Source organism: Bubalus bubalis, chromosome 14 (genome assembly GCF_019923935.1).
Source record: "Bubalus bubalis isolate 160015118507 breed Murrah chromosome 14, NDDB_SH_1, whole genome shotgun sequence".
NCBI lineage: Eukaryota > Metazoa > Chordata > Mammalia > Artiodactyla > Bovidae > Bubalus > Bubalus bubalis.
In genome coordinates this window covers 66,219,460-66,244,445 of record NC_059170.1, presented here as the reverse complement: position 1 = coordinate 66,244,445, position 24,986 = coordinate 66,219,460, and the positions used below count along the sequence as shown (strand labels likewise).

The following is a 24,986-nucleotide window of genomic DNA, read 5'->3' as shown; positions in this document are numbered from 1 at the left end:
TTAACTGAACAATTCTATTCTATTAGATTAATAGAATTTAGTTTCTTTTTTTTTAAATTTTATTTTATTTTTAAACTTTACATAATTGTATTAGTTTTGCCAAATATCAAAATGAATCCGCCACAGGTATACATGTGTTCCCCACAAGAGGAAATTATTGGTATGGTAAAAAGTACTTAGTTGTGTCCTAACTGGCCTGGAAACTCCCATGGACGGAGGAGCCTGGTAGGCTGCAGTCCATGGGGTGGCGAAGAGTCGGACATGACTGAGCAACTTCACTTTCACTTTTCACTTTCATGCATTGGAGAAGGAAATGGTAACCCACTCCAGTGTTCTTGCCTGGAGAATCCCAGGGACGGGGGAGCTTGGTGGGCTGCCGTCTATGCGGTCGCAGAGTCGGACACGACTGAAGCGACTTAGCAGCAACAACTGTTAAGCTGAAATATTTTCCATTTATGAAGACAAGTATTGTGCATATCAATAAATATTCCCTATTAAACCAATGTATACTTAGACAAGATTCTCCCTCATGAAAAAAAGGACAACAATGTAAAATTAAGGGCTAAAATATTCTTCACAGACTAGATGAGAAAGGCTGAAGAGAAAAGGCTCAATGAGAACTGGACAGTCAGGAAAGCTCCATGGATGAGAAGAGACTGGGAACCAGGTCTGAATAAATGGAGGACTACCCAAGAGAAAACAAAACTGTGAACACCGAAAGGACAGTCTGAGCAAAGGCCAAGAAAAGGTGAAATCAGCCAATTAACTCTGAGGATAAAATCCAACCACAGGAAAACAAAAGCATGTCCACACAGAAACTTGTAAATCAGTGTTCACAGCAGCATTAATAGCCTCAGAGTGGAAACAACCCAAAGCTTCATCAACTGGTGAATGGACAAATGGCTTAGCCACATATTGTTTACTGTTTGACAATTAACAGAAATAGAAGAACTGATAACATGCTATAACATGGATGAAGCTCAGAAACATGACATCAGATGAGAAAAGCTCATCACAAAGGAGCACACACTGTGTGATTCCATTTAATGAAATACCGAGACAGATACTACACTGGTGTTTGCCTGGGGCTGAGGGAGATGGGGGGCCACGAGTGGTGGCTAAGGGATGCAGGGTGTCATTTTTGGGGTGATGGAAAGGCTCTAAAATTGGTCACAGGTGACACCTTTTTACACTAAGAGATAGTGAACTACACATTTTCAGTGGGTGAATTATATGATAATATAATGGACATTTTCAGTGGGTGAATTATATGATACATGAATTATATTTCAATAGCTTTTTTAAAAAATCCAATGGCAGGATCTAAATAATCTTCTTCATTCTCTATTTGGATGTACGTACTATACACCATCCGAGTACCTCCAGGCTTTTATAATACATCTAAAATGAAAGGAAGGCAATGCCTAACTTCAGCTAGTTTGTATAATACCCTTTCCATACAAGTTATTCTGAAATCCATGAAATAAATATATATATAACTCTACAGTCATTGACATAAGTGAAGATGAGAAATGATAATTTCCTGAAACATTCCATTAAACATCCTCTGATTTTATCTGGCTTGCCTTATCATGGCAATACAGCTATCACACAAAAAAAGTATTGTTTCAAAGAAACAGTCTCTCAACTTCTGTGAAGAATGCTGCACAATTCTTAACTTTCCTAAGGGTAAATAATATAAGAAAAAATATATAATGCAAATGGCAGAATGAAAGTCAAGTTTTATTACAAAGATAATAAAACTGTAGTAAATCACTTGCAATGAAAATAGAAAAGAAAGCTGTCCATGAAGGCGAGTGTCCTAAAACACATTATCCTACATATAAACAGTCAACACATTCAATTTCATACATACCTGACTTGTGAGTTGACCTAATTTCTTCTTTAAATCCTGTGCCTCAACTTCTAAGTTGGCACGATAACGTGACAAGACCTCCAGTGACGCCTCTGACATAGACTGCTTTTTCAGGGTATCAGCCAGTTCTTGCTGAAGTTGTCTCACACCTGCCTAATAAGATGCTCTGTCACTGAGTTTATCAAATCACTTTACTATTACATTATGTTAATAATAGATAACTCCAACATATGGACTTTGAAAATTATCACCACAGACAGCAACTCACCTTCTTTTTCCTCCTCACTGAGTTTGGTTACAGACACAGAAGGCGCCACCCTCCAGCCTTCCTGATATTAAGTTACTCAAAGGATGCGGCCCCACTGTCCATGCCCCGCCCCTCCCAATAAATCTGCAGAGCTTCACCACCTCATGTCCAGAAAGAAACAAGTGTGTAGGTGGGAAAAGTGATGGAAAATTCCACACTGTGGAAATATTTTCCTTTCCTTTTTTATTAGAAGCTTTGATTAACTCAGAGATCTTCACATATTCCAACCAGTGCTCAGATCTTTCCAATAGATTCCTACCTCAGCAGAAAAATGGGGCCATTCCCTTGTTGCTTATCTCTTTTATATCTAGTAGGGTGTCTATGTTAATCCCAAACTCCTAATTTATCCCTCCTCCCTACATTTGCCCTTGGCTAACCGTAAGGACCTACTGGAGAGCACACGGAACTCTATTCAATATTCTATAGTCACCTACCTGGGAAAAGGAACAGAAAAAGAATGGATATGTGTATAACTGAATCAATTTCCTGTACATCTGAAACTAACAAAAAATTGTAAATCAACCATATTCCAATATAACAGAAAAATGAAATTTAAAAAGTAAGGTTGCTCCCATGGCCTTCAAGGAGCCTCAATATCCTAGCCTCCACCTGCCTCCAGACCATAGCCCCTACAACCCTCTCCCTGACTCACTCCATTCCTGCTGCTCATGAATCCTGCCACCCTTCATTTTTAGTGGACAAATTTGTATTCACATGATACTAATTGATCCTTAAAATGAGAATTACGAGCAAATTGTTTGTAAAAATGCTCTAAGTAAATAACATCAATAGCAGTGGGAAGATTAAATCAGGAACAGTTTGGCTAAAGCTCACCACTTGAGTCCCAAATTATGATTCAATGACAAATAGACACCTTTAAAGAGTTGAGAGGCCATAAGAAAAAATGATTCAAGGCTGAAATTTTCCCAAATTAATTCAAATTGATATAAATAAAATTATACCAACAAATATGACAAAATGATATGACAAGCTACTGAAGCCAAAGTACAATATATAAAATATAGCATCTGGGAAACCTGGAATTGACTGTCAAGGTAATCCATGTAACTGAAACTTAATTTTGAAATATTCATTTTAGGTTTGAGCATTTCATTTATCTGCTTCATCATGATACTGAAATGTGGTAACATAAAGATTAAAATTATTATCCTAATAGTAAAAGAGTAAATTACTAACACTATCTATATTAATAATTTAGAACTGAATCTCTTAACATTTCATAAGCAATACGATGTCTCTACTCAAAGTAAAGCATCTCTTGGGTCTAATTTTTATTTGCTGGATACAAGGTATGCTTTTAGGCTGGTTTAGAGACCATAGATTCACAGCCTATGTATTTTTTATATTCAACTAGATTCAACATTTAGCCAGAATCAAGAATCACTTCGAACTTTCTTTCAGGAAGTCTGAGAATTTATTCTTCTAGATACTCACTTCTCTTTCTGCTTTCTCATTTTCATACTGACACATTCTCTCTTTTAAATGATTACGTTCCTTGACTAACTCCTTGTTTCGTTCCTCCAGCATCACACCTTGTTTCTCACGTTCGGCCTGAAGTTTTCTCACGATCTGCTGAAACTGGTCTTGGATGCTGATGACCGTCTTCTCTCTGCTGTCGGCTCTGTTTTGTGCATCGTCCAGTTGCTGTCGGAGCAGCATGTTTTCACTCTGGAGCTGAGATAATCTCTCCTCTAAGGATTCCTGCTTTCCAATATATTTATTCACTTTGCCTTGTTCGTTCTGATACATGTGTTCAATTTCCTGTTTTTGACACTCGGTTTGGCTTAGGTCTCTCTGGACACGTTCTAACATCAAAATCTTTTCTCTGAGAGAATCTCTAGTGTGATGCAGCTTAATTTCTAGGTTATTGAACTTACTTTCCGCTCTAGAAAGCTGCTGGGAAAGCATCTCGTTGTTATCTTTTAGATTAGCCGCATCGGACTTCATTTTCTCCTGCAAGTGTAACCACTCGTCTCTTGCTCTCTGGAAGGCAAGTTCCAGGTCTCTTTTTGATGTCTGACATTGATCATGATCGTGTGAGGCAGCAGCCAGTCTAGCACGGTAGGATTCCACTTCCGTCTCCAGTCTTTGTTTGCTTTCTTTTTCGTTCTCCAGCTTAGAGTTTAGCATTGTATTCTCAGCTGTCAGAGCATTAAGCTGGCCTGTATAGTGGGATGTAGTCTTTGTTAACGTTTCCTCATTCAGTTTTATTGCCTTTTGAAGATCATCATTCTTTCCTTTTACAATTTCAATGTCCTCAAAATATTTCTTTTCCTTTTCCTGGTTCTGAATTTTCACTGCATCTATCTCCAGTCTTAGCATGGCAATTTCCTCCTGCAGCATGTGGTTTTTGTGCAACAGATCTTTTGCTTCTTCACAACTATCAGAAACCTAAGTGAAACAAAGAAGACTTTTAGCTAGTACTCAATAAAGTCACATTTCATGATTTCCTCTGAAATGAAAGACTAACCTGTATGTTTATACAACGAAAAGACTGCACCAAGTGCATCTCCAAATGGAAAAAATAAGGTTCGATTCAAATCTCAGACTTTATACAAGCAGAAATACCCCAAAGTTCAAAAATTTAATTGAAGACAACGAATCTGTGAAAGTAAAAAAAGAAACCCCAAGAGACTTTTCAAGAAGCTCAGAACTGGAAAGGCTTTTCTTTGAATGACAACGAACTTGGGAAGGCTTAAACAAAAGATGTATAGATCTGACTACACTTAAAAATTGCATCTGATGTGGTATATTTATACAATGGAATACTACTACACCATAAAAAAGAATGAAATGCTATTTGTAGCAACAGGGATGTTGGACCTAGACATTATCACACTCAGTGAAGTAAGTCAGACAAAGACAAGTATTATATCATACTGCTTACAGGTGGAATCTAAAAATGAACTTACTTACAAAACAGAAAGTGCTTCACAGACATAGAAAACAAACTTACAGTCACCATAGGCGAAAGGGAGGTATGGGAAGGAAGAAATTAGGATGTTGGGATTAACATATACACACTGCTGCTGCTGCTAAGTCGCTTCAGTCGTGTCTGACTCTGTGCAACCCCGTAGACGGCAGCCCACCAGGCTCCCCCGTCCCTGGGATTCTCCAGGCAAGAACACTGGAGTGGGTTGCCATTTCCTTCTCCAATGCATGCAAGAGAAAAGGGAAAGTGAAGTCGCTCAGTCGTGTCCAATTCTAGCGACCCCATGGACTGCAGCCTACCAGGCTCTTCCGTTCATGGGATTTTCCAGGCAAAAGTACTGGAGTGGGGTGCCATTGCCTTCTCCAAAGCACTTCTACAAACATCAATTAACTCATTAGCTATAAATCTGGAAAGGAAGAAGTTAAAAATATAAATAAGCTGCAGGCTTTTCGCCAGGTCTTCTGACTCTAAAAGTCCTCTTACATCAAACCACAGTTATTTCTCTAGTACAAACATACAAAGTAAGCCTCTTATTTCACTCATGGTACACACACTAATGGTAAATAAGGTAAAATGTAGAGAGCTCTTCTTAGAAAATCATGAGTTATTTGCTACAGCAGTAACTTTCATTATCTCTTCATAATGTTTAAAACAGTAAGATGGGGGAAATACAATGAAAAACACAGTAATCATCACTAATATATATTATGGCATATCTGTCACTGTTTTCAAAAGTTCCCTGTACTGAAACAGGGCACTCACAGAGCAGAGTGCTCATTTTCTCACAAGCAGAAGAATGACATCCAAAATGTGGTCTCTGAACTGCCTATAGTTTCCTCCTTACCATCAGGGAAGTGATAAACTAACCTAGTGATCTTTCGAGGAAATGACATCACTACCAACAACCAGAATATCTATTGTCAGTAGCAAAGGTTTGTTTTCTTTAGAGGGGGAGGGGGGACTTTTATAAGTGTTCTAAAGAAACAACTTTTCAAGGTGTTCAAAAGTGTTTTAACAACTGATGGCACAGTTTTTAGAAATTGAAAACCTGTAAATGATGTGAAAATGTTGTTGACAGGGCATTGGTTAAAGAAATGACAGTGGACCTAAGAACAGACTCTGATTTAGACACTGAAGGTATGACGGGCATAGAGTGACCAACACGTTCACTCCAAAGCAGAGGGACTTGGTCGGGTAGTGCAGTCGATGGGGAGCACACACGGTCTTCCTTGCCTAAACCACAATCAGGGTGCTGGCTCTTCCAGGATAGTTGCAAAAACTTTGAGATCAATTCCTATGGAAAATATTACAGGCCTCTCCTTGGATGAGGCCATCGTGTGTCACTACCTATCTGCAGCAGACAAATGGATTTGAATTACAAATGTTACTTTATCCAACAGATGGAAAATGTTTCCCTCCTCAAAGCATAGATACATAGGCTTTCAAAATCCTCTACACTTTCTATGATGTATAGTGTTGGTTTTTAAAATATATACATACACAGAGACATATACACATATTTGAAAATGACTACAGAAAATACCTCAGAGTTCATTTCCTTATTAGCCATTTCTATCTCCTTTTGTTTGGCAAGGTGATTGGCCAGAATTCCATCCTGTAAGATTCTGGCATTCCGTTCTCGAGAAAGCTGCTTCTGAGTGTCATTTCGCTCTTCTATAACCTGGAGAGACATTATATGACGTTTTGGGCCCATACCATTAAAAAAAAAAGTTAAAAGCTTAGGAGAAGAATTTAAAATGAAAAAAACTGTTTAAAGGAAGTAGCCTTTTTAAGCACAAGGATCTTTATTTCCACATGAATAACTCAGATCTTAATTTAAATGCCTGCTAAATTTATCACAGAGCAAAAACATAGGCAGACATAGTATTGTGAAGGAAAATTTCTTTACAAAGCACTTCACTAGTTTCTTCACAGTGTCAATGCAAGTTAGCCTGTATTTTAACATAAAAAAGCCAAAATTAATACATGGATTGGAATTAAGAATACTACTTTGCCTAAGGTATCAAAAATGCCAATCATTATGTTAATGATTAAGCTTGATTTATGTCCATTCCTCCACTGAGAAAACATACACAGAGCATCTATTAGAAGCCAAGAATGGCAAGAAATTAATCATTTAAGCTCTAAATGTCACAGTTCATACTTAAGACAACAATTTTGTTCTAAACCTAAAAATACATATTAAATTAAAGGGATACTATAAATAATATTGACGAAAGAGTGTCAGAAATTTGAAAATTTCACCAAAGATTGCTCTACCTGATTCAGATCATTTCTCACAGTCTTCAGTTCCATTTCTAGTGCTCTGAGAGTGAGTTCAAGTTGCTGTTTCATTTCCACTTCTTTACTATATTGGTCTTCTTTTCTTCTTAACTGCTCCCTAATTTTTTCATACAACATATCGGCATTTCTTCTCTGCTCTTCTTCTTGCTTTAAGGTGAATCTGCAAAATTTACACAGCCCTTCTTAGAAAATCATGAGATTAGTCACTGCTACAATAACTTTCATTCCCTCTACATAATGTTTAAAATAGTAAAATGGGGGAAAATATAATGAAAAACACTTAATAATTCTCACAGTTGTCATGCAGAGGGTTAAGAATAAAACTGCACACATTTTTTTTTCTGTCTTGAGAAAAATGACTATTGTATACATCTGTGGTGGGAATGTAAAGAAATATAAACTTCTTAAAGAAGAGTTTAGAAATATAGATCAAAGACCTTTTTTAAGTTCTCATACTTTGACCAAATAATACGATATTATTAAAGAAAATGTATTCAAAATAATTAGAAAGGTAGAAATGAATTTATAGAAAAAACATTTCTGGTAGTATTAAATATAATACAGAAAAGTGAAAAACAACCGAAAGTCAATTTGCTAAATAATTAATAAGGTTTCCATTATAGTGGACTTCTGTATGGTCATGAAAATGATGATTTGGAAAAACATACATTAAGTTATTAGAAGCATTCACTGTTAAGAACTTGCTATATTATTTCTAAGAATTTCACGCTCCACAATACTAGTGACACTTTCTCCCCTGTAAAATCCTAGAGGATAAGTTAGTCCTTAGAACATGTCTACGTCTCTGCAGTATTAAAGGAAACAAAAGTTCAAATACTTCTTTAAAAGCGAGATGTATAGTACCTCAAGCTGCCGAGCTCACGTTCCCACTCCACTTTCTGATGCTCTAACTGTGATTTCACTTCTTTTGTTTCTGACAGCTCTTTCTGTAGCCCACGAACCTTACTTTCCATTTTTTTAATCTTTCCTCTAAGCAGTTCACAGTGGCTTTTTTTAAGTTCTACTAATCTTTCATACGAAAGAATCGTATCCCGGATTTTCAACAAGCTAACAGAATCTGCATGATGAAGAAAACAAAGATAAAAACAAAAAAAAAATTTATGTGAGTAATTTTTGAGTATAAAGGACTGTATTTTTCACGTTCACGCATCCACGCACTGAACAAATATTAAGTGTCTATAATGTGGAAGACATTATTCTAAGCTCCGCAGATGAAACAGACTCCCCTGGCTCTTGTTTAGCTTGAAGTCTAATAGAAGAGAAAGATAAATAAAATAATTATGAACTCAGAAGGATACTCTAAGAAAAGAGAGTTCTATGATCACATAACAGAACTTGACACAGACTAGGTCCAGGAAAGACTTCCCTGGGGAAGAGATGTCACACTGAGAAATGAAGGATGAGCAGGAAGTAGTAAGTAGAGTAGGAGGAACAACCTTGTGGACAGTCTCCAGCTGCCATATGTTTTTAACCAAGACAGAGTGAACAGCTACTGATTTACCTTCCTGAGTGCAGTGAGCAAAAACAGCGCTGACAAAATACATTAAACAATGATTTTATGACAAAGGACTTCAGGGAGTGAAGGACAATGATCCCGGAAACACACCAGGTTAGCCTAAGGAACGCCCCAGCTCACTGCCTGGAAAGAATTTCCAGGCCCCTACACGGGGAGAAGGAATGGAAGCTGAGTCATCCAGACTCCCTGACAGGAGGTGATGAAGCCAACAGTCTGGTGAAACCACAGTGGGCAGAGATCACAGATCAGAACCACGGAGAGGAGAGAGTGGGACAGAGAGAAAAAGGACCCTGGAGATCTGAGGAGGAGCCCCTCGGGTATTCAGCAGAGGAATGAACAGCGCCCATCTGGGAGAAACCACCTGAGACCAGGGAGAAACCATCTGAAAAGACTATTGGAACCTGTAACTGGTGCTCACTCAGACCCAGGAGTTCTATCTATTCTCATGAGCCAGGCTGGAAAAACTCCTTACAGTAGAATGAACAGGACAGTCAGTAAGGTCTTGCCTCCAAGGCAGGAAATAATCAGCCCTAGCCCCAGGGCCCCTCTGGATGCACCTAACAAATCATGAGAAGCAAGAACACAGAAGGATCTCTGGAAAACTCTCAATATTTGGAAACTAAATGACACGGATCTAAATAACCCTTGGATCAAAAAGGTAATGAAAAGAAGAATTACAAAGTATTTTAAACTGAAGGAAAATGAAAACGTAAGACCAGCAGGCATTTTAGGAAATTGACACGCTGATGCTAAAATTCATGTGGAAAGAAGGGTAAAAAATAAAACAAGATGAAGCTAGACAATTGTGGCCTTTAACCATGAAGCAAAGAGAAGCAACGGTTGGGCTTTAAGCAAAGGGGTAAAAGGATGAGATCTGAATTTTTAAAAATAGATAATAATTGTAGTTGCTGTGTGGACTGAGGTTTCGGGAGGTAGAATGGCAGGGAAAGAAGTTCTGAGATTATTTCAGTTATTCCAGGAGGAAAGTGATGCTAACCTGACCTTGGGTGAAGGCACAGGAAAGAACAGTCAACAGAAGGTACAGTGAGTGAGAATGATCATAGGCCTGTGGCACAGAGTATCCACTCACGTTCATGTTCTTTCAATACAGAACCTACTTCTGAGATGCACAGCACTGTAACACATCCCTGGCTCTAGAGCAGAACTAGACAAGGTGTACACAGATTACTACTACACCACACACAAACAGGCATTGTATTTATATTTACACTGCAGTCCTACCTTTACACCCTGTGTCAAGTTGTTCAATTAGCAACATGGAATTCTTATAGTAAAGCAACTCGCCATCCTCGGAAGCTGTTTCAGATGACTGGGTTAAGTCATCAAGGTCATCCACAGAATTAATTTGTTCTTTGACCTACACATAAATAATACTATTTCATAATGTCCTTAAAATATTTATAGAACATACTAATTGTACAAAGGTGATAAATATCTCATCATTAAAGCAAAAACAGACACTTTTTAAAAGGACAGATTTTTTTTATCAAAAGGATAACCTTATCAATAGTGTTTCTAAATTAAGTTGTCCAAGTATATGTCTCTACAACAAAGGAAGATTTTATATTTTGCTACTATTTCTTTTACAAAGTATTTTTTACTAGGAAAATATTTTTTATAGTTAACTTTTTGACTATACCTTGTTATTTTCATTAGATGTTTTCTTTGCAGGCCTAAAAAAACAAATGATTCTTTTCAGGCTAATATTAAATACTTAAAAATACAAATACCTAAACTTTGTTTTTTATATAAAATCTTTGCATTTGCATTGGTAAGTAATTTTTTAAAAAAGCATTAAAACAATAAAAAAGAGTAACATTAAAGGACAAACAAACTACATTTATAATACTAATAAAGCATTTAATTTAGATCAAAGAAAAGGAAAAACATAACATTACTTGCATTATGTGAAGAGAACCAGTATACCAGGATTTCTTGCAGTTGTTATTTTCAATAAGAACTATGTTTAACAGCAATAAAACCTACCTGGGAAGTATTCCTTAAGTCCTTATAAGAAAGAAACCCATTTTTAATAACCATGATATTAGCCTTCTGAGGACTTCCTATGCAACTGCTATGCATTATTATAAGCACTTTATATGTCTTAACGGCATTTTAATCCTCACAAACATTCTGGGAGGTAGGTAATACATTAGGTCCTCTACATAGGAAGAAACGGAGCACAGAAAGGCTGAGTAAGTTGCCCAAGCCCACACAGCAGGTCACCAACAGACCCAGAGTTCAAACTCAGGAAATCTGGCTTCAACACTGCGGTTTGAAAATATGCGGAGAAAGTAATATTTAAATAAGTCTTCTTAAGTAATACAATAGCAAATGAATCTATATTATTATTCCATGTCCAGTTATAACTATAAATAATAATTTCTGAATCTTAACACGTTTCTCAAAAAATAAAAAGACTTTAGAGGTAGGCAATACTGGAAATCTACTTTCACTAAACACTTGCTTTTGTAAAGAAATTTATCAGTAGGCATTCATTCAACCATTCTGCTGTTCATTCATGTATCTGATATACACTTATTGAGCACACAGTACATGTTAATAACACTCTTACTATGGAAAGCATAGTTTTTCTAATTTAGAACTTTATAAACCAAAATTAATAATTTGTGAAAGATTGTTAGTTTTTTTCTGTTGAATATAAACAAAATTTTTCCCTTTTCCTTAGAATCTATAAACAACTATGACGTTGATATGATGTAATGTTTCAGAGTACCTTACAAAATCATAGCTACTCACGATGTTACTATCAACTAGAATCATCAAGGAATGATCAAATCCTATTCAGTATAGCCTAAGTGTTTGTAAGTTCATGATTATATAATTTTTAAAAATCTATGTAGGATAGAATTAACTGAACTAATCATCCACACATGCAATTACATAGGAATATTACACTTCAGAACCAACAAACAAGCCCTTACCATAAAACTATATATAACAGAAGTATTATGTACAATTAGTTTACTGTAATATTTTAAAGATAATGTCATACAATCAATAAGCTTTCTAATATTGGAAATGCAAACAAGATTAAACTCAATAAACACGTCCTCTGCTGGCTCATTTCTAACAGCATACATACTCTAAAAGCTCCCATCTTAACATAAAACAAGAAACTCCTTTGAACTCCACATTTCTCTTCAGTTACCATCTAGTTCTCTATGGCCTGTCCCAGCAAATATTCCCTACAGGGCTGTTTACATGTATTCACTGCAGTCCAGCTTTCAAGGAGACTATTCACTGAAACGATTTCTGGCCAAAGGCACTGGTCCTCACTTTAATCTTTCAGCAGTGTTTGTCCACTATAGTTGAGGAATCTCTTGTCTTGGCCTGTACACTATACTACGCTGCTCCATTTCCAGAAGTATTCAGTGCTTATTTCTTCCTCTAGAAATAAAGAATTTGTAGATATTACCTGTCATCATCCTGATCCACTTCACTTAAAATGCCGTCATCATTCATGTGCAGCAGACCACCAGTCAGTGAACCGGTCTTTTCCAATATTGGGGCAGTCACACGTTCTTCTGGTGTCCATTTGCTATTGACCTTTCTCTTTACTTCCTTCCTAGGCACGTCAGGATCGCTACTTTAAAAAATCCACAAAAAAGCCAATGTTTTCTAATAATTCAACTGATAAAGAATAAAAAAGCAATTCTTGTAAAATTCCTACTCTTACCCATCTTAAATCATTGATTAATTCACAAAATAGTTATTAAGTACCAACCATATGCAAGAAAACACAAATTCTTGCCTCAAAGACAGATATACAATTATGATATGATGTGATATGTAAGGGTTGATATATGAAAGTTATCAGTGAAATAAGGAAGGCTTTACAGAAGAAGTGAAGAGAGAAGGTTACAAAGAAGAAAAAAGGGAGAAAATCATTCTACTTGGAGATTAGAATACGGAGCACAACGATCAGGCACGTGGCATCTAGGCTGTTTCCTAGGAACCTGGAAGGAAAATTACGAAACACATGAAAGAAAGCAGAGAGGTGCATCTTTGGAAAGATATTGGGAAGAACCTCAAGGGCTACACTGGAAACCTAGAGTTCACTGCCTAAGCACAATGACTTACCCATGGGAGTCATAATTAGATTTACGATATTTTCTGTTTTGCTTTTAAATACAATAATGCTTAATTTAGGGATTTCCCTGATGGTCCAGTACTTAGGATTCTGCCTGCCAATGAGGGGGCACTGGTTTGATCCCTGATCCGGGAAGATCCCACATGCCACGGGGCAACTAAACCCGTGCTGCACAACTCCTGAAGCCAGCACCCTAGAGCCCACACTCAGCAACAAGAGAAGCCACCACACTGAGAAGCCCAAGCACTGCAGCTGCAAAGAACCAGCGCAGCCAAAAAGAAAAAAAAAAAAAAAACCTCAAAAAAAAAAGTAACGCTTAATTTGGGCAACTTTTTAAAAGACATGTGGCACATATACCATGAAAGAAAAAATCAAGGAAATATTTAGTGGTGGGGGCGGGGGCGGCGAGGCAGTTTACATTTAAACCACCCACATGATGGGGTGATTTCAGCATTATGGCTGAAAGACCAGTACCTCATCAGTTCCCCCGCCACCAACAACAATTTGGCTTCTAACCATGGACATACTCAAAGTGATATGAGAAAAAAAACCTGCCAACCAAGAATACTCTATCCAGAAGTTGTGTTTCAGAAATGAAGGAGAAATAAAAACTTTCCCAGAAAAACAAGAGCTGAAGGAGCTCCTCACCACTAGACCTGTCTCATAAGAAATGCTGAAAGAAGTCCTCAAACTGAAATGAAAAGATGTTAAGTAGTGACATAAAATATATTTAAATATTTAAATAAATATACCACACACTGGTAAAGGCAAGTAGGCAGTCAAATTCAGAATACTCTAATACTGTAATATGGTTGTATGTTAAGAAATTAACTTTAGTATTATGTCTAAAGGACAAAAAAATAGAAATAACTTTATCTCTAGCAAAATATAAAATGTGATAATCACAACCATTAGCTCAGTTCAGTTCAGTTCAGTTTAGTCACTCAATCGTATCCAACTCTTTGCGACCCCATGAACCACACCATGCCAGGCCTCCCTGTCCATCACCAACTCCTGGAGTTTACCCAAACTCATGTCCATTGAGTCAGTGATGCCATCCAACCATTTCCTCCTCTGTCGTCCCCTTCTCCTCCTGCCCTCAATCTTTCCCAGCATCAGGGTCTTTTCCGATGAGTCTGCTTTTCACATCAGGTGGCCAAAGTATTGGAGTTTCAGCTTCAACATCAGTCCTTCCAATGAACACCCAGGACTGATCTCCTTTAGAATGGACTTGTTGCATCTCCTTGCAGTCCAAGGGACTCTCAAGAGTCTTCTCCAACACCACAGTTCAAAAGCATCAATTCTTCAGCACTCAGCTTTTTTTATAGTCCAACTCACATCCAAACTTATTTCACAGAAAAATAACAAATGACCTGCTGTTAATAGGCTTACCTATCAGAACCTTCATTCTCCATAGCAGCAAACTCCTGACTGCTGTTTCCTCCACTTTTTCTCTGCTGAATCAATCCACTCTCATCAGCAGTATCACATACATTGTCTGATATTTCCACTTCACTACTTTTGTGCTGCTTCTTTTCTTCTTCAACCTTTAATGAAAGTTGGACACTAAGAAATTCTGTTACTTAATTATAAACATCTTTTTTGGGGTTGTTTTCATTAATTGTATTATTTGACTCAGGGTTTGGCCTGATTTTAAGTGATAAAAAAATCTTTTTGTGCTTACTTTAATTTTATCACTAACAAGTCACTGAAATATTTGTAAATCCTACTTCTTATTGTTTGACGAAAAGAAACCAAATTCCCAAAATTTCAAAAAAGGCTTTCTTAAGATGATGCAATTATTCATCCCCAGTCCTCCCCATCTAACTGGCAGAGACAGAGAAATAAAAAAACAAAACACACAAAATCTGTCCTCTTCAGTCTTTACCACCTGGATTTTCCATTAAACAGCCAGATTTAGAGGATGTGACACCTTAGTGCCTCAAAAACACTAAAGCTATTCTTTCCCCACTGCCTTTTACATTTCTTTGTTCATTTGGATCCAGGATATAACCAAAAAGTGATGGTGTTCACTAAAATATATGAACCAAAGTTTACCAAAACACAAGGAGCAGAGTGAAACTGATGAGTTGTTAGTGTGGAATTCTGGAATATAAATAATGCTTCCCAATTCCACATTCAATAACCATCAAACTTTATAGCTAGAGGGTATAGAAATAATTATCTATGGTAGCCCCATTATTTACCAGAAATAGGAGTAAAACCAAGAAAGGTTAAATGATTTTTTTTTGTCTTTTTCTTTTTTTTCAAATTATTTTTTAATTGAATGAAATTGCTTTACAGAATTTTGTTGTTTTCTGTCAAACCTCAACATAAATCAGCCAAAGTTATACATATATCCCCTGCCTTTTGAACCTTCCTCTCATCTCCCCCCATCCCACCCCTCTAGGTTGATACAGAGCCCCTGTTTGAGTTTTCTGAGCCATACAGCAAATTCCCGTTAGCTATCTTTTTACATATGGTATGTAAGTTTCCATGTTACTCTTTTCATGCATCTCACCCTCTCTTCCCCTTGCCCCAAGTCCATAAGTCTATTCTCTATGTCTGATTCTCCACTGCTGCCCTGTAAATAAATTCTTCAGTACCATTTTCCTAGATTCTATATATATGTGTTAGAATACGATATTTATCTTTCTCTTTCTGACTTACTTCACTCTGTATAATAGGTTCTAGATTCATTCACCTCATTAGAACTGACTCAAGTGCATACCTTTTTATGGCTGAGTAATACTCCATTGTGTATATGAACCACAACTTCTTTATCCATTCATCTATCGATGGGCATCTAGGTTGCTTCCATGTTCTAACTATGGCAGCAGTGCTGCAGTGAATGATGGGATACACGTGTCTTTTTCAATTTTTGGTTTCCTCAGGGTATATGCCTAGGAGTGGGATTGCTGGGTCATACGGTAGTTTTATTCCTAGTTTTTTAAAGAATCTCCATACAGTCTTCCATAGTGACTGGATCAATTTACATTCCCACCAACAGTGCAAGTGTTCCCTTTTCTCCACACCCTCTCCAGCATTTATTGCTTGTAGACTTTTTGATGATGCCCATTCTGACTGGTGTGAGGTTATATATCATTGTAGTTTTGATTTGTATTTCTCTAATAATGAGAGATGCTGAGCATCTTTTCATGTGTTTGTTAGCCATCTGTATGTTGTCTTTGGAGAAATGTCTATTTAGGTCTTTTTCCCACTTTTTGATTGGATTGTGTTTCTGGTATTGAGTTGTATGAGCTGCTCGTATATTTTGGAAATTAATCCTTTGTCAGTTGTTTCATTTGCTATTATTTTCTCCCATTCTTAGGGTTGTCTTTTCACCTTGCTTATAGTTTCCTTTGCTGTGCAAAAGCTTTTAAGTTTAATCAGGTCCCACTTGTTTACTTTTGTTTTTATTTCCATCACTCTAGAAGGTGGGTCACAGATGATCTTGCTTTGATTTATGTCATCGAGTGTTCTGCCTATGTTTTCCTCTAAGAGTTTTGTAGTTTCTAGTCTTACATTTGGGTCTTTAATCCATTTTAATGTAATCAAGCTGGAGAAATCAACCTTCTTGAATTCAGATTATACTACAAAGCTACAGTCATAAAGACAGTATGGTACTGGCACAAAAACAGAAATATACACCAATGGAACAAGTCTGAAAGCCCAGAAATAAACCCATATGCCTATGGGTACCTTAGTTTTGACAAAGGAGGCAAGAATATACAATGGGGCAAAGACAGCCTCTTCAATAAATGGTGCTGAGAAAACTGGACAGCTACATGTAAAAGAATGAAATTAGAACCCTTCTTAACATCATACACAAAGATAAACTAAATGATTTCTTCAACACCCCTAAAAGTGACATTCCCTAGCATTTTATGGCACCAAAAGAAATGATAAAATTCTGTAACCCTGAATCCAATAAATTACCAAATGAATTCATCAAATGACTCAGATAAATTAAAAGCGTGACTTTGCCCAAGTAATTTAATGCCTTAGCTGGGGATAGGGCTGATCTCGTTTTTCTTTTAAAGGAGAATACCTACAGATTTGTGTCTGTTGTTAAAACTCAGTCAAGGCACCTCTTACACAAAAGAGCAATCAAGCAAACAAATAAATTTAAAAATCTATTACTGGAAGGAAGAAAAATCGCACAGCATCTCAAAACTCAGTTTTCTCCTTTGGAGATAATTTTTTGGGGGTGGGAGTTTATACTACCTATGTGACAAAATCACACGTGTCAAAACTTACTACATTTTAGTAAACAACATAATGGAAAAGTCTGTCTCAAAAGAAACATCTGCAAGTGATGATTAAAGAATATGTGGGAGTACATGTGAAAGTTAAAGTGAAAGCCATTCCGTTGTGTCCAACTCTTTGCAACCCTATGGACTATATAGACCATGGAGTTCCCCAGGCCAGAATACTGGAATGGATAGTCTTTTCTTTCTCTAGAGGATCTTCCCAACTCAGGAATCGAGCCCAGGTCTCCTGCACTGCAGGCAAATTCTTTTCCAGCTGAGCCACAAGGGAAGCCTTATACATGTATTGGGAAGGGAGTACATGTATTTGTTATTAAATTTTTTATTTTTTTAATTTGTTTTATATTGTTTAGTCTATTTTTAATTTTATTTTTATTGTTATTAAATACATAAAGGGACGGAAGTACATGTATTTGTCATTAAAAATATCCTTAAGTATCCATGTTGGAAATCTAAAATTTATTAAAATTTAACTCTTAAATTTCTTAATCTATGCTTAGCTACTCACAAATCACTGGATCACAAGTAAGAAGTGAAAAATAACTTGCCTTAGCCTAAAATAGGGGAAAAACATGAACTCACAAACCCAATTTTGTCACTGTTTGAATTAAGTAATTCATATATGTTAAACCTACCAAAAATTAATTAGGTGATTTTTAATGTTATAAAGGCTTCCTCACTTAAAAATATTTCACCTCACTGTATCTTAAATAGAGAGTCCCTACAGCACATTTGTAAGATTTTTTTTTTTAAGGACTCATACATGCAAAACAGATAAACTTTACTAGGAGCCAAAATCAAACAACAACAATCAGAAAGAGGAACAAATCCCTAAATTTTAATGCAAATTATATATTATGATAGTGTTATTCATCAATACATATTACCTGCTTACATTCAGTTATGTGTGTGCTCAGTCATGTCTGACTCTTTCCATCCCTAAGGACTGTAGCCCGCCAGGCTCCTCTGTCCATGGGGATTCTCCAGGCAAGAATCCTGGATTGGGTTGCCACGTCCTCCTCCAGAGGATCTTCCCAACCCAGGGATTAAACCTAAGTCTCGCACATTACAGGTGGATTCTTTACCATCTGAGCCACCAGGGAAGCCCAACAATACTGGAGTGGGGAGCTGAACCCTTCTCCAGGGGAATTTCCTGACCCAGGAAATGAACTGGGGTCTCTTGTATTGCAGGTGGATTCTTTACCAGCTGAGCTACCAAAGAAGCCCCTACATTCAGTTATATTATATTCTAATATCTACCAATGAAAGTGGATAAAGCATTTTTTGTAATATTTATTGATTTCTCACCCCAAAATGAGATAAATTAGAAAGTTATTATTTGTGCCCTAACAACAAAGGTCCAATCTGGAAGCTTTGATTCTCTTAATAGGTAACTGGGTTAATTCTATGACCCCACTCTCTCCCTGAATGTACATCCCTAATCAATTACACCAAGATCACAGACAGAATGACTCTTTCATCGTGGCATCACTGACTGGCAATTTCAATGGAAAACCCTGAACCACTGGGAATGATTTCTCTCTACATGTATCTAGGTCAGGGATCATCATTGTCATATTGTTCATAATTTCAACTGTTTACTCTTACAATTCAGCATTTGATATCACCTTCATAATCATGCAATGAAGTTATAAAAATGGAAGAGTAAACAATAGTCAGGAAATTTTTTTCCCTCAATTCCAAAAACAAACTATAAGTATAATAGATTCTAACAATATTAAGATTCTAACCTTAATAATTAAGGTTGCATAAAAACTATTAAATTATTATCTATTGATTCTAAAAGGCTAATTTTGAAAGGTAATTTTATTTGTTCTGACCTCTGTTACACACTGTATTATGCTGTTGAAGTACAGGAAACAGTATTAAACCAGAAATTTAAATTTGCATTTTTACATACCTGGGAATGGTTTTCATCTCCAACAGGTTTTTCTTCTTCTTCCTCTGATGTCATTTCTAAGTCTAGTTCTGCCGACAAATCTGTGTGTTTAGTTAAAATTACTTAGAATATTTAGATAAAAGACAATAATCTTTATTTAAAACATAGATTTAAAACACTGTATCAAATGACATCTTAAATCAATCTTCATCTTCAACTGAATATTTACTTCTTTAAGACATACTTCCAACGATCTAAAATTTCAACAAACAATTTGGAAAATACCAGATGTCACCAGGATATGGGCACACAAACAGCTCAAAGATTCATTCACAATATCATCCAAACATCAATGAAGAAAACAATCAGAAACCAAACAAAATTTCAAAATACAGGACAGACATATAAAGTCACAATACATTCTCTTATCTACTTCCTAACAGTACCTTTTTAACAACATGCCAAGTTTCAACTGCAACATTATTCATGGTTTACAAAATTCCTCTTACTTTTTATGCTTTTATCAATTCCTTAATCTGAAATGCTACCTTGTACTCTTCTGACAAATTACTTTTCATCTTTTAAGACTCAACCTGTTTTGTGAAGTTGTCCTTGATTACAGCTATCTTTCCTCAGATAAACAGGTATCCCTTTCCTTATAGCTACCTTAGTACTTTATAGATTTTTCTAGTGTATCTTCATCACCTGAATTGTAAATTATTTTTTCACATGTCTATCTTCTTGGCTCCTAAACTGCACAGGACAAGCTCTTAAAAATCACTTTTTAGTCCTCATTTATTTTATTCAATAATTATTTATCAGCTTTCTGCTCTGTACTAGACTCTGGAGTTTAAAGAAAAATGTAGATAAAACATGTCAGGGAATTCTAGAGATAATGCCTGAGCAGAGACTCACACAGTCCAAGGGAAGGAGAGGGAAGGCATGCAAGGCTGTAACAAGACGGGGAGAGAAGCACACACACAACAAGGTGAATATCGGAGAAAGTACAGGGACAGGTCAGGAGGGCATCACCAGCAATTCAGAACTCCACAGCAGACAACAGAAAGGGCGAGAGATGAAGAGTCAGGCAGAAGTCAGATTATGACAGCCTCACGTGTCACTTTATGCTGCCTGGACATTACTGTGATTTGAAGAGTGGTTCACGGTCACACTTGCTTTTGAGAGAGGTGACTCTAAATGCTACAAGAGGAATGAATTTGAAGGGCATACAAATGGAGGGAGATGAATCTGAAGGCATTATTAATGGAAAAAAACAAAGGTGATGCAGGCCTGAACTGGGGGAGCATTTCCAGAAATATTTAGGATATAAAATGTTCTGAGTCCAGTATAGAATAAATCATTACGAAATGAATAAACATACAAATCCGGGGGCCCTGAAGGAGTAGACTCTGCTGGTTACTTTATAAAAGGTATCGACTGAGATGAGAAACGATCTACATGAACGGTCTGAAGTCGCTTCTATTTATTTTGTAGTTTTCCTATTTCCCATCTTCCTCTGTTGAAGGGACTGGATAGGCTTTATCTGAATTTGTGTTTCGTGGACATACCAAGCTAATGGAGAAACAAGGGCAAACAAGTCACTTCTATAGATTAAAAAAAAAAAAAAACCACTTTGAGTTTATAGCTTGTAGTCACTATTCTAGGAAATAACTGAGAATCTTTTGTAAATACAAAGTTAACCCTATAGGTGAGGATAGAAAAGAAAAAACTAGGTGTGAAAAAAAGAAACAGTATATGATTTCTTACTATAGCTCTGACCATATGACTGGTTAAAGGTGCTAAATTAATTGGTATTTATGGACAACACATATTAGACATGGTTACTCAATAGACTGGGCATCCTAGTAGAATCAGAATTGACTTTCTATATACTGCTTTTAAATGATACAGCACTCCTTCAATATTGCTATGAAGTTACATTTTGAGAAGGCAATCTCTAGATGTCTACCTAGGTCTCCCAACTAGTTCGAGTTCTAAATATAATCCTGCTACCCACTCTCAGCTGTATGCTAAATAAAAGGCTAAACAAACTTACTTTCTTCTAACTCTCTTAGTATTTATTGTATTACTATGGTCAGAGGGAGAATGCAAACACCTTGCTAAGAGGTATTGCTTGGCTGTAGCTTGCAAAAAAGGAATCAGCCCAAGGTAGGTTTTGCCACAAAATCTAATTTGAAACCGTCAGAATAATGGTTAGGCCGTGCCCAGGTGGCCCACAGCTGGGTGCCCTGGGCTTCTGCATTACCTTGTTTGCTTTTTCTGTTTTCTGGCAGCTGAAACTGGCACAGGTCATGGAGCGTGTAATTCCCCAGAAACACCGCTCCAATAGTCATCTTTTATCTATTACAGTCATCTGTCCAAATTCTGTGGATGCTGACTGATTTTTGGTCATTGATTGCGACACCGGTGGACACTGACCAGCTTTTAAATGCCCCGCTCTTTAATAAGTCTCATTATTGAGGCTCAAACTAGGAGAATCGGAATCTGAAAAACCTGAAAACAGTTTCCATTTATTAGAATGTCAGTAAGAATACTACTCTGACTAACTTGTACAGTCTTACTTCAGAGAATCAGTTCCATGTCCTCCTCTCCCCTCACTCACTCGTCCTTCAGAGCTTATTATATCTTGCACTCCACTGCCATTCATGAAGAGACGTTAACTAGTGTCTCATTTTTTCTACTCGCTAATTTTCTAGTATTACTTACTTTGATTCACTCAATCTCTATTACATATTCTGTATTCCATAAGAACTTTATTAATAATTATTTTTCCCCAACATACAAGTATTTTATTAACAAAATTTATGGCATTTATTTTACACTTAATTATGCATGACATTATTGTGTGTTCTAGAGACCATGGTTTTAAAAACACTTTTATTGAATAGTACTACCTTAATTAATGGTACAAACCAAGACAATGTATTAAAAAGCAAAGATATCACTTTGCCGACAAAGGTCTGTACAGTCAAAGCTATGGTTTCTGCAGTAGTCACAGAGGGATGTGAGAGTTGGACTGTAAAGAAGGCTGAGTGCCAAAGAACTGATGCTAGAGAAGACTCTTGAGAGTCCCTGGAGAGCAAAGAGATCAAACCAGTCAATCCTAAGGGAAATGAACCCTGAATACACACTGGAAGGACTGATGCTGAAACTGAAGCTCCAATACTTTGGACACCTGATGTGAAGAGCCAACTCACTGGAAAAGACCCTGATGCTGGAAAAGACTGAGGGGAGGAGAGGGGGACAGCAGAGGGTGAGATGGTTGAATAGCATCACTGATTCAGTGGACATGACTAGGCGAACTCGGGGAGATGGTGAGGGACAGGGTGGCCTAGCGTGCTACAGTCCATAGGGTCACAAAGAGTTGGACACAATTTAGCGACTGAACACCACCACCAATAACTTTAATTACAATGAGACAGCCTTTTCTCAATGTATCAATATCTTCAGAACCCATTTTTTAAGCCTTGGATAAACATCATCAACTTATATAAGAAATGATAGGCTTGTGTGTGAGTAATTGTTTCCACGTGAAAATAGGGTAAGTCGAGGACCACACTGGATCCAAAGAGCACAGAAAACCATGAGACAAGAATGAATACAACACAAAAATGTTTGCTTTAAAAAGAAAAAAAGCTGTCAGGTCTACATTTCTTAAGAGAAGTCAAAGAAACAAGCAAGAAATGTAAAAGTGAAACTTTAAACCCCGTTTCAACTCAAGGCCCCCTTTATCATTTCACATCTAACCACTTCAACAGTTTAAAACTGTTTAAAAGTGTGCCCTGAGACTCCAGAGACTCCCTGAAGTCCAGAGACCCATTGGGTCAGGGGGTCCAAGAGATCAGAACTATTTTCACAACAACACTAAATGTTACTTCCATTCTCATTCTGAGTGCACAGTGGAGTTCTTCAGAGACACGATATGTGATATTGTAACTCTAATGACAAATGGAATTAGCCATTATGATTCTGTGTTCTTGTATTTTAAGTTTTTCAGTTTTGTTTTCCAATACAGTGAACATTAATAAATACAACCTACTTAAACAAAAGTTCCATGGCATTCTCAGTAATTTTTAGAAGTATAAAAGGATCCTAAAGCCAAAACTTTCAGAATCACTGTTTTAAAAGATTATGTCTATCAAAAAGCCATTAAAGTATGAGTACTTCCCCTACTTCTAATAATCAAAGACACCACAAACACACACACACACAAAGTCTGCTAAACAAAACATCTGGCTGGCCTACATTCATCTGTGTAACAACACTAAAATGAAATAATTATAAGCTGAAATACAACTGATATATTAGCAAGAGAAGCTTTACTCTAGGTAAAGGTCAGAGCTCAAATAAGCATTTTTGGACATTGGAAAAATCTTAGGATCTAATAATTAATTTCTGAGAATCCCTAAGAAGTATACAGATTCCAAAGTGAGGACTTCAGGGTATTGAAACATATACAGAAACATATTGAGTTCAAGTTTACATTTTAAAAATTTCTTGTTCTTATACCTGTATGTATCTTTTTTTTCAAAACATGTATACCAATAATAACACTTGACTTATGTATGTCAAATGCTTCAATTAAATTTGCAAAAAAAGTCAGCAGTATGAAGACTGAGCATTTCAAATACTTCAGTGTCCCTCTTTTCAGAGTTACGTGTGTATTGCAAAATTTACCTGAAGTGGATGTTTGTAAATCCTTCATTCCGACTGTTTTATTAGGAACAGAATCTTTCACTAAGACTGCAGGCTGAATGGGTTTGGAAACAAGTTGATTAATAATGTATCTTTGATACAATCCACAGTTCATAATTCAAGATAAAAACATAAACGATTTTACCTTCACGTTATGATATTTCTCAGGAGAATCTAAAAGGCAAAAGGGACATAAGAGTTAATTACATGTAAATATGAAAGCCAACTTTACATTCATGCAGAGTTAGTACTGAGCAGAAATCCTTGTGCTCAGCCTTGGCAGTGAATACATTCGGTTTCAGTGTCTTGTTTTCAGGGGGATGTTAGGACACCAGCAAGACACACTACGAATCCACTATAGAGAGTGATGAAAAAATAGAAATAAATGTTTAACAAAACATGCAGTTAAGATTTCAAAAGTAACATTACATTTTCAATGACTTTATAAAATATTAAAGTGCACACACGTGAACATGCCGACTGATGAGAAAAGTGATGTTAATCAGAGGAATAAATCATGACCCCAAGAAGATAAATGTGAAAGTAGATGGGAAAATGCAACAGCATTATCTTGAATGCAATACAGCAGTATCATTTCCACCATTATACTACAAGTATTTATCATGTTCTTCAATCTGTCCAGTCATTTAAGAAGTGTACAGCTGGGATGACAGTTTAACTGAACGCATAATTCATTTCTCATCAGAGAAAGAGTAATGAACTGATTAACTGGGATACACACTTGTAGAATAATGGTTCATAAAAATATTCACTTTTTTTCATACCCATGTGGGCTACTGGTATGCCTACATGTCTTGGCTCCTCTAGTTTAGCCATCTTAAAGTTTCTCGATCCAATCATGCAAGAAGGTATATAAGACACATCTAGAAAATAATGCATAGTAAGTTCTCAATATTGAAATACAATTATCAAAAAGGAAATAATAAATTTAACTGTCACACAATTATTAGATATTAAAAATTTTGC

The 24,986-nt window shown here is 36.6% G+C and overlaps 1 protein-coding gene across 3 annotated transcripts in view; it reads right to left on the bottom strand.

Annotated features, from left to right (window-relative positions):
* The window catches only part of LOC102402714 (ankyrin repeat domain-containing protein 26), a 69,188-nt gene that overhangs the window by 16,101 nt on the left and 28,101 nt on the right, over positions 1–24,986 (bottom strand). The window contains exons 13-25 of one of the 3 annotated variants that reach the window (XM_025264457.3): positions 24,785–24,883; positions 24,145–24,173; positions 23,982–24,054; positions 19,305–19,384; positions 14,505–14,659; positions 12,438–12,608; positions 10,638–10,671; positions 10,220–10,355; positions 8,305–8,518; positions 7,417–7,600; positions 6,680–6,817; positions 3,639–4,595; positions 1,877–2,029 (exon numbers count right to left, since the gene is read on the bottom strand). In XM_025264457.3, coding sequence (XP_025120242.3) covers positions 1,877–2,029; positions 3,639–4,595; positions 6,680–6,817; positions 7,417–7,600; positions 8,305–8,518; positions 10,220–10,355; positions 10,638–10,671; positions 12,438–12,608; positions 14,505–14,659; positions 19,305–19,384; positions 23,982–24,054; positions 24,145–24,173; positions 24,785–24,883 — 2,423 coding nt within the window. The remainder of the gene's footprint in view (positions 1–1,876; positions 2,030–3,638; positions 4,596–6,679; positions 6,818–7,416; positions 7,601–8,304; positions 8,519–10,219; positions 10,356–10,637; positions 10,672–12,437; positions 12,609–14,504; positions 14,660–19,304; positions 19,385–23,981; positions 24,055–24,144; positions 24,174–24,784; positions 24,884–24,986) is intronic. The other 2 variants (XM_025264458.3, XM_025264459.3) reach the window with 2 other exon arrangements.